At 44.9% G+C, this 10,468-nt stretch overlaps 1 protein-coding gene across 2 annotated transcripts; it reads left to right on the forward strand.

Moving 5' to 3' along the window:
• The first annotated feature begins 2,039 nt into the window (after positions 1 to 2,039).
• Positions 2,040 to 9,565, forward strand: DDX5 (DEAD-box helicase 5). Of its 2 annotated transcripts, none has more exons than XM_071764476.1 (13): positions 2,040 to 2,194; positions 3,673 to 3,838; positions 3,983 to 4,079; positions 4,166 to 4,299; positions 4,424 to 4,489; positions 4,908 to 5,049; positions 5,127 to 5,287; positions 5,461 to 5,633; positions 5,820 to 5,930; positions 6,151 to 6,212; positions 6,291 to 6,350; positions 7,627 to 7,851; positions 8,369 to 9,565. In XM_071764476.1, the coding sequence occupies exons 1-13, from the start codon at positions 2,187 to 2,189 to the stop codon at positions 8,749 to 8,751; spliced, it is 1,788 nt and encodes a 595-aa protein (XP_071620577.1). In that variant the 5' UTR covers positions 2,040 to 2,186; the 3' UTR covers positions 8,752 to 9,565. The 2 variants fall into 2 exon arrangements, with proteins under 2 accessions (XP_071620577.1, XP_071620576.1); XM_071764475.1 differs by having other exon boundaries at positions 2,062 to 2,218.
• The last annotated feature ends 903 nt before the right edge of the window (positions 9,566 to 10,468 follow it).

Here is a 10,468-nt window from a genome sequence, read left to right on the forward strand (position 1 = left end):
AACACAGTTACAGGAACTAAGTTAAACACCACCAAAAAATAATCAAAATAACCTCCTACATGTAATAGATAAGAACAAAAACAAGAAAAATCAAGCCATGTGCTACTTCTATTTGCAAAATACTTTTTCAGACCCATCAGAAGCAGCAAGTTTATGGGGTCAGTAGGTACAGAGTGACAGAGGGAGTATTTTGGGAAAAGAAAAGAACCTTTAACAAGCTGTATTCAATCAGATATTGAATGGAATTGGAAGGGATCACTTACTAGAAAGTTGCAGGGAATGTTATTAAGGAATCTAGAAAAATTGAAGTGCTACAAAAAAACCCAAACCCAACAATAATAAGAAAAAGTGATTGATCCAGGTGGAATTCCAACATGCCAAGGGAAGAACAGCTGTCTGTTCATAAATGAAGATAAGCTTACGTGTTACTTTGGTAGAAGAGATTAAGGAAACATCTAGCACTGTTCTTTGAAAACCTTGCTCCAATCTTATCAACAATAATAAATCAATAAATCACTAGCAAACAAGACACAAGAGATCAGAAACACCATTATGGTTTCATGATGTAAATCTGTACAGGGCCCCCATCTTGTGCATTCCTTGTCAATGAAAAGAAAATTGTAAGGGTAACCAGAAGTGTGGAATTGCTTTTAAAGAAGAATTAAAAAGACTGCAGTTTTTGTTTACAGAGCAGGTGACTTGGAAGGTATTAATGTCTTCAAAGGGTACAAATAAATAGAAAATTATTACTCATAATTTCTAATAACTCATTTTGTTTCATGCTCCTTGCTCTTACCAGGCAAGGTGTTGAAAATGGAAGGAAATGTTTTTTAAGTAGTGAACAATCAACCTGTGCAAGTGATTGTTATGGTATCTTTAGAAGCTAAGAGCATAAATAGAACAAAAACCAGAAAGAAATGGCCATCAAACACAGTTACATTATTTTTGCCTCAGAAAAGCCTAAAGCAGGGATTGCTAGAAGGTGGGAGGATGTAAATGGAAAGTGTTGTTGCAACACATCTCCTTCCTTATGTTGCGTTTGTTTGCTTAAAACAAGTGGTCTGGCAATATGGCTGCTTGGATTTATGCTTCAAAGTTCACCTTTTCTTTTGGGTGCTGAAAGCCCCAGATCTCCAGGCATTCACCTTAGTCCTTAAGCCAGCAAAAGAGGGCAGACAGGGAACAAAAAAACCCATTTTAAGTTGATTACACTTGTTTCTCAACAGCCCTGTCCCTCCGTGCACTGGTGCACTCCTCATGACCTTTGAGTTGCTTTAGTAGCCCTGGAATTTGGAAGGATAAAAATAGCAACTGTTTCTAATCACATGTATTTAACGTTTATAAAAGTGCCCCAGCAATGGTAACAGTCTAAAAGCACCGCTTAAAGCAGCAAGGAATCCTCTGTCTGCTCTGGAGATTATTCCTGCCCCGGCTGTTAAGATCCTGAGGATCTGCACCTCAAACACCTCGGGCCTCTCGGCAATCCCCCGCGGGTGTGTGTCTGACCCTACCGGTCTTTCCGCTATCAGACATTAATTAAACAAAACGTGGCAACCCCGCCTGAGCCCGGGTTTTCCCTGCTGGAGGCCTCGCAGGAATCTCTCCACCATCCTCAGCGTACTGCAGAGGTTCTGAGCCCACACGCGGCTTCCCTCACGGACCGAACCGCTCCAGTGCCTCCTCAGTGGGGGCCGAACAGCACCATCGGCTCCCTGGACCAACCGAAAGGCACGGAGCTGCGTGAAGGGCCCGATCCCCGCAGCCCCAAGGCCGCTGAGGCCTCACCCGGAGCCGCCTCTGCGCACGCGCGCCCACTCGCGCCTTTCCTCGCGTGGGCGGGGGAGGGGCGGGCAGCGGGGTGGGGCACAGGCCACGCCCACGAAGGGGCGGGGCAGCTTCCGGGCGGCAGCGCGGGAGCCGTCACTCGGCAGAGCCGTGGCCACGCCCTCAAGGGGAGGGGGCGGAGCTTCCGGCCAGCCGGGGCCGCTTACATAACCGAAGGGGCGGGCTCTGCGCCTGCGTCAGCAGCCCGCTCCCAGCAGCCCCCGCGGCCCCTTATATAACCGGCATCCGGTCGGCGAGGCGATCCATATTCAGTGGCCCCCACCATCGGCGCCGGATCCTGCCGTACCCTTCGCCACCCTCTTTAAGTGACCGGGATCGTCTCGCCCACCGCCACCATCACCATGCCCGGGTATTCCAGCGACAGGGATAGAGGGTGAGTCCGGGGGCCCGGCCGGCGCTAGCCGCCGCCAGCGTCCGGACTCTTTAGACCGACTGTGGGGTTCTGGCGATTGTTTTTTAGCCGCTCAAAATGGCGGCGAGAGGCGAGGGTTGGGCCCTGGCGCCCTTCTTCTCAGCCTTTGCCGTCTCGAGGTCTCTAGAACTCGGCGACGGGAGGCCGCGGGAGGGGAGTTGGCTGTAGGAGCACTTGGCGCCGCTGAGGGCGACCTTTGTGCGGGGGAGGCTGCAGAATCCGGGACGGGGCTCGCTCCATCCGCCTCAGCGCAGCCCCCGCTGCTGTGTGAGCGCTTACGGAAGGCGCGGGTGGGGTTTTGTTTTTTTTTACGGGGCGGGGGGGGAGAATTTTTTTGCCCTTCCAATCTAATCCGAGAACGGATGGTCCCCGCAGCGCTCAATTTTCCCCCTCTTACCCCCCACTCCCCCGGCGGGGTGGGCTGGGGAGCGGCGGGCTGGCTGGAGGTTTGTGGGTCAGTGGGTTGGCCGGCGCTTCGCCGATGCCGAAGCCTCGGGGAGTTCTCGGCAGGGCGGTTCCCTCTTCCTTCCCCCTCCCCCCCTTCCCACAAGGGACGGCAGCTCCGGCTGTTGCTGGCAGAAGCCGGCCGGCTCTCGCTTTGTGTTGTGTAAGCGGATGTTAATGGCCGGCCCCGCCATGCGGTGACTGAGAGGAAATCAAAATGCCGGCTGCTGCTGCTGCTGCCTTTGTTCCTCCTCCTCCCTCCCCTCCCCCGCCCAGCTCAGAATCTAAAATGGCAGCGGCTGGAAAATGTGGCGTAGACAGAAATGAGAGACAAAGGAAACAGCGCTGGCAGGAAGCAGCGGCCGCTCAGCCAGGTCCCCTCTGGGAGCGCTGTGTTGTGTGATCCTGCCCAGCGCCTGCCCGGATGAAATTGGGGAACAACCGGGAATGGGAGGGGAGGGAGCCCCGCGTTCGGATCCACGGCTTAGCGCTGCGTGGAGCTGCGCCTCCGGGCTGCCAGGACGGGCTTTGGGATCAGGATCAGTCCTTTAGGAACGGAGAGACCGAAGCTAAAAATATTAATGTAAAAACATCAAGCAGGAGAATTCTTATCTTTTGAGAATTAAAAATAAAAACGGTTTCTAGGAAAGTAACCCTAAGGTTTTGTAGCCGCCCCTGCCCACTTTCTGCGGGCTGACGCACAACAGGAGTGTCACATGGGCAGGACACCATTTTGATCATGGGGCCTTACAAAGGTCCTTCCATTGCCTATATTGTAACTTGGTAATAAGCCTTTCATTTTATGAAACCTGCGAAGATAATTGTTATTGTAGCTTCTGGGTATGCATTGTAGCTAGCAGATCGTGTTTTTTGATCTTCAGAGCTCTGTAAGTGGGGTTTATAAGTCTGGGTTGTGGAGGAAGAAGACCAAATGCTTCTCTTGGATTCTATGTTATGATTATCTTCTCTAGGTTTGGAGCTCCCCGTTTTGGAGGAAGTAGAGGAGGACCTCTCTCCGGGAAGAAATTTGGCAACCCTGGGGAAAAACTTACAAAAAAGAAATGGAATTTAGATGAGCTGCCCAAATTTGAGAAGAACTTCTACCAAGAACATCCTGATGTTGTTAGACGTACTGTGGTATGTACCCTGTCCAGCTCATGCAAAAGTAAACAAATAAGTGCAAACATTCTGAGGGTCATGAGGCCCAACAGGCAGGGATGGGGTAACTGAAAAGATAACTATGTTATCAAAATGTACAATAATGTGAATTTTGTCTTGCAGCAAGAAGTTGAACAGTACAGAGCAAGCAAAGAAGTCACAGTCAGGGGCCATAACTGTCCAAAACCGATCATAAACTTCTATGAAGCAAACTTTCCTGGTAAGTGAAGAGTAGCACACAGGTCATTTTTTCCAGGCTTGATTAAGTCAAAGTCTGAGTTAATAAGTTTTAATTTTCTCTTCCAGCAAATGTTATGGAAGTAATTCAGAGGCAGAACTTCACTGAACCAACTGCTATTCAAGCACAAGGCTGGCCTGTTGCCTTGAGTGGATTGGATATGGTTGGAGTGGCACAGACTGGATCAGGGAAAACACTGTCTGTAAGTTTTGTTGCTTGGAATACTGCTGGATTTTAGTAGTGAGAAGTATGGCCTGTGCTGACTAGTGCAGAGTGAACACTTCTAAGAACAGATTGTAATGAGACACTTTCTTTCTTCCAAACAGTATTTGTTGCCTGCTATTGTGCATATAAATCACCAGCCATTCCTGGAGCGAGGAGATGGACCTATTGTAAGTATTCCTGAATGAAAGGGGATCTTATTTTCTGGAGAAAATAAATAATTTTTTTCAGTTAAATTGTCCCTGCTTTTAAGACTGCATAGCTGTATTGTGTTTCTCTCTATGACTAAAGGGATTCCATGTTTTGGTAATTTCCCAAGAACATTCCATAAGATCTGATAGGATTGTCCATAAAAGTGCATAGAACAGGGGTAGATGTCCTGTTTAGGAAGCTGTTATCCCCTGGGAGGCAGTAACTTTGAGGTATCTTAGCACACAGCATAGGTTGGTGAAATTGAGATGCTAAGGAATTTTATTCTGGGCTACTTTAATCCACTTTAGTCACTGGAGTGGCAACCTTTCAATTTAAAACTGTTAGCTAGAAGTTTCAACTGTTCAATGAACTAAAAGCCAGGTATTTTACTTGTAGTGTCTTGTGTTGGCACCAACTCGTGAGCTGGCCCAACAAGTGCAGCAAGTGGCTGCTGAGTACAGCAGGGCTTGTCGTTTGAAGTCCACGTGTATCTATGGAGGTGCTCCCAAGGGACCACAGATCCGTGACTTGGAAAGAGGTATGGATAAACCTTTATGGATTTCTGTGTCAGGGAAGGTGAAATTACTTCTGCTGATTTCACTGCTTGGTTGCTAGGTGTGGAAATCTGCATTGCAACACCTGGAAGACTGATTGATTTCTTAGAAGCTGGAAAGACCAATCTCAGGAGGTGTACTTACCTTGTCCTTGATGAAGCTGACAGGATGCTTGACATGGGGTTTGAACCTCAAATCAGAAAAATTGTGGATCAGATTAGAGTGAGTATAAGTGATTTCATGTGTTAATAACAGTCTCAGAAACAAATGCTGCTATGCTCGTTAAAGCAAGAGCAGTGCAATTGAATTTTTAAGGCTTTTCTGGGTAAATAGGATTTTTATGTTGGGCATTGGGCTACCTATTGATCTTGTACTGATCCAGTCTCCTTCTTCAGCCTGACAGGCAAACTCTGATGTGGAGTGCCACATGGCCAAAGGAAGTAAGGCAGCTGGCTGAAGACTTCTTGAAGGAGTATGTACACATCAACATTGGTGCATTGGAACTAAGTGCAAACCACAACATCCTCCAGATTGTGGATGTGTGTCATGATGTGGAGAAAGATGACAAGTAAGTAGTCAGAGGGGTCACAGCATTCAGTATTTTTGATGGCTAGGTTTAGTTTATGAACTGTGCAATGAATGTGTCTTGATGAATATCAACACTGGTTTGAGACACTGAAAAAGTAAAAATTGGACTGATTAAACTTCTGTGGTACAACTATCCCACCTCTTAACTCTCACCTCTTCATACCAGACTTATTCGTCTGATGGAAGAAATCATGAGTGAGAAGGAAAATAAAACAATTGTTTTTGTGGAAACAAAAAGACGGTGTGATGATCTTACCAGGAAGATGAGGAGAGATGGGTGAGTCTTGAGTTTCAGTGAGTCCCTCCCATAGCCTGAGCAAGCTCTCAATTCTTCATGGGCAACCAGCTGTGCTGTGAAAATGAAGCACAGTGACACGAGGAAATGTGAAAATGCTAAAACTTCAGAAGCTATTTACAGCTTGCCAGCAGCCCTATCCTTTGACTAATGAAAATACTTAAGCAGTTCTCAGAGGACAACCAGAGTTCTGTATTTTTAGGTGGCCAGCAATGGGTATTCATGGTGATAAAAGTCAGCAGGAACGGGACTGGGTTCTAAATGGTGAGTATTTCTGCAGTTTCTGCAAGCACCTGATCTGTGTTACTCAACGAAGAAACTGATGAGTTGCTTGTATTCCAGAATTCAAACACGGAAAAGCACCAATCCTGATTGCTACAGATGTTGCATCCAGAGGTCTAGGTTAGTACAACTCGTAATGCCAGTTGCCCAAAGCTATTTAAAGAAAGTCTATTGCTTTCTTTAACCTCTGCATTTTTCTAAGTTTTCTTCACATAAAGGTGCAGTCTTTGTGGCAAGGCCTAGGCATGACAATCGGAGGACTCGAGGGGGATGGAGGACTAGTGGAAGTGATCGGCTGGCTGCTTCCAGTCAAATAGAGAGGTGAAAGCTGAGAGCATTGTGTGCCAGTAATCTTCAAAAGGCAAAGATCATCTTTTAAACTACTACCCCATAAACTGTTCTCTCATGAAATAAGCAGTTCCATTCACAGTTCACTTTGCCCTGGTATTTCTTTTCTCTCCATGCTTTGCATGATTTGCCATGGTGCAGTACTGTTAGTTTTGTGCATACTGTCTGCTGTGATCTGTGGGTCTTGGAATTTCAGTGAGTTTGCTGAAATGTTGAAGAAAATAATTACAAACTTCAATGAAATTTGTTTTCAACCATGAAACGGAGAGAGCAGCTTTAAAATGTACTAAGCCTTGTACAAATTGGTGAGTACTGGCACATGAAATCTGAAAAAAATAATAATAACCAAAACAAACAAACAAAAAAAAAAGTCCACCTCTCACCTTAGCAAGTGGGGCAGGAAAGCAATGGCTTTTCAAATGCCTTTGAAAGTTCCTCCACCTATACATAGTCGTCATGTCGAGACCTGCCAGAGAGAGACACATTCTCAAGTGAACCCTGGCTTCTTGGAAGCGCTTGCCTAGACGAGACACAGTGCATAAAAACAACTTGGTGACTTTGGGGGGACAGGTATGTTTTTCTTGCAGCTGCGATTCAAAGGTCTTGGCAAGACGAGCAGTGTGGCCCCTTTTTTTTTTGAGCTTCTAATGAGTGTGTATGTGAAGGACCTTGTATGTTTTTACTCTAAGGTCCTCAAATGAGCACATGAAGAGGCTGCTGTGAGCTTTAGTGGCCCTACTGCAAGAAGCATTCAGATGTCACTTGATGATTTGTAAAGGGGACTCTTGAGTTGGGAATGACAAGCAAATGCATACTCCTTTATGGTAAGGTTTTGGATCACAGGGTGGGTGATGAGACGGGAACAGACGGAGTGTGCATAAACTTTCTCTTCCACAATACTCGTGCAGAAATGGATAATTCTAACACTGTTCTTTGCAGCCATTATTTCCTCTTAAAAGTACTCTTGTCTAATGTTTATCTTCGATTTGGCTGTTGTGGTGTGCAAAACTTTGTACCTTGCTTTTTGCCACACTGCAACACTTTACAGATGTGGAAGATGTGAAATTTGTCATCAATTATGACTACCCTAACTCCTCAGAGGACTATATCCACCGAATTGGACGAACTGCCCGCAGTACCAAAACAGGCACAGCATACACATTCTTTACTCCTAACAATATTAAGCAAGTAAATGACCTCATCTCTGTGCTTCGGGAGGCTAATCAAGCCATCAACCCCAAATTGCTTCAGTTGATTGAAGACAGAGGTTCAGGTAAGGGACACCCTTCTTGGCTACAGCGTGTAACTTCCTTCTGAGAACAAAATGGAAACTCAAATTCCACCTCCAGTCTCTCCAAAATGAATCTGGAAGGTGGTTTAGGTACCACATACAAAAAAAAAAGGTATTTAACACCAATAAGAAACCCACCAGCCAGTACCAGTGTACTTGTGGCTAGTGCTGGCCAAAGATGACACATGTTCTGAAACTGAACCCTGCAGAGCTCACTTTCCTGGCCTCCTGGCTGAGGAGGATGGACTTAAGTGTCCTGTTGGCAAGGTGAAAAACTTTGCCATGATGCCAGCATTCATGTTACAGGGCAGAGTACGAGACAGCTTTCTTACTGAAGTAATTTTCATCTAATTAGAGGCCAGTTAGCATCTGGAAAGCTGCTGTACTAGATCTGCCTCACTGGAGCAGAAAGGAAAAAAATTTCTCCTATTAACTGAACTCAGTGGTATGGAAAATGGAGCTTTTATGATATATAATTGTCTTGTCTTCTTTTAAATAGGTCGTTCCCGAGGTGATCGACGTGACAGATACTCTGCGGGCAAAAGGGGTGGATTTAGTAGTTTTAGAGAGAGGGAGAACTTTGAGAGAACCTATGGTCCACTAGGGAAGAGAGACTTTGGAGCCAAAACTCAAAATGGGGCCTACACTGCCCAGAGTTTCAGTAATGGAACTCCTTTTGGGAATGGCTTTGCAGCTGCAGGCATGCAGGCTGGCTTCAGGGCTGGTAACCCTGCAGGGGCTTACCAGAATGGCTATGAGCAGCAGTATGGAAGTAACATTGCAAATATGCACAATGGCATGAACCAACAGCAGTATGCATATCCTGCCACTGGTGCTGCTCCCATGATAGGTTACCCAATGCCTACAAGTTATTCTCAATAACTTAGTGTATTTAAATGTCTCAGTTTTTCATAATTGCTCTTTATATTGTGTGTTATCAAAACAGGATAGTTATTTAAGAAATGGGAAATGCAGAAATGACTGCAGTGCAGCAGTAATTATGGTGCACTTTTTCGCTATTTAAGTTGAATATTTCTCTACATTCCTGAAACAATTTTTAGTTTTTTGTACTAGAAAATGCAGACAGTGTTTTCAAAGTAAATGTACAGTGATTTGAAATACAGCAAACAGAAGGCAGTGCATGGCCTTCCAATAAAGATATTTGAAGACCGAATTTTCTTTCAGATGGCAATTTTCTCAACATATGCACAACTTTAATGGAATGTCAAATGTTTTTATATTAAATTCTAGAAAGGTTTCTCAACTGTGTCTGATTAAACATTTAAGCTTATACAAAAACCAGCCTTGCCTTGATTGAGCTAGATTGCTTAGCATGGCAGGCTCTGCTTGGATGGGGAAGAAAACAAGCTGGCTTCTACTTAACTGTTGGAAACAGTTCTCTTTCTTCCTTGTCTCGCTAGCGTAGGGCCAGTTTTTGGAAAAGATCCACTGGAGTAATGGTGTAGCTATAAAAGTCCTGCTAACCAGAACTCTGCAGTGGTGTTGCTAATGAGCTGCTACGGGCGTAGGAAGCTTTTGCAGCACCCTAACTGTCTTCACAAAGAGCATATGTGCAGACTAGGCTTGAGTGTGATGTATCTACAGCTGTCAGGCCATGTGAGTTAGCATGCAGGCTTACTATGAGCTTCAGAGAAATGGGAAGATCTTAGTATTAAAATTTCAAATTATACTTAAACTGGTATTGAGCAGTGATTTCTTTATGGAAGTGGGGGAGGGAGGTGGGTTCTTGATCCATGAGAAGACTCCATAGATTTTTTTTTTTTTTCCCCCCAAGATCTGTAGTGCATGACTGATCTCAAAGCACTGTGTGCTGAGCAAAGCAACAGCATTTCCTTGACTTGGAGCATAGTTGCAATACTTGATCTTGAGGTTAAAGTACTTGCTGCTCTCAAGTCCACTAAAGGTTTCAGTTAATGCTTTCAGTTCCTTCCTCTCACTTGTTTATCAGTAACAACATTCAGTTTCAAGTTCAATGCTTAACCATAGCTTGATGTGTTCTATGCTGCAAGAACTGAGGCATGATTCTGCCTGGGCTATTTTCAATCCAGGTCAGACTTGCTTTTACACTTCAGATCTTTCTGCCAGTCTGTGTTGAGCTGCTGGTGATTGTTTTCCTCTGAGGCTCAGCTTGTGATCTTAACTGCAGCCTAATCTCCCTCTTTCTTAATCATGTAGTTCTGCTTTTCCTCTGGAGTTCTATGGTACTTTCATCATCGTCATTCACTGTTGCTATAAGAACTTAAGGTGGAGTCCTGAAATTTTACTCTTGAGTCTAAAAGTGCAGTTTGCAACCTGTTTTTAATTGGCTTTGCAACATTGTCCTTGCCCAGTGCTAAAGACAAGGATGTAGATGGCTGTTTATCTTTGGAAAATGACATGTGAATTGCAAAGTTTTCCAGGTCAGTTACCTGAAACAAAATGCATGGAAAACTTGCTTTTATTTAAAACCTTTATACTTAAAAAGTGTATGTAAAAAACTTCTAGTTCATGAATTAAATCTTAAAGGTCTCAAAGGTGCAAACCAAAATAAACTCTTAAATGACAGATGGCACTGACCAGGGTTTTTAAAGTGAAACCT

This window comes from Heliangelus exortis, chromosome 20 (genome assembly GCF_036169615.1).
Source record: "Heliangelus exortis chromosome 20, bHelExo1.hap1, whole genome shotgun sequence".
Lineage (NCBI taxonomy): Eukaryota > Metazoa > Chordata > Aves > Apodiformes > Trochilidae > Heliangelus > Heliangelus exortis.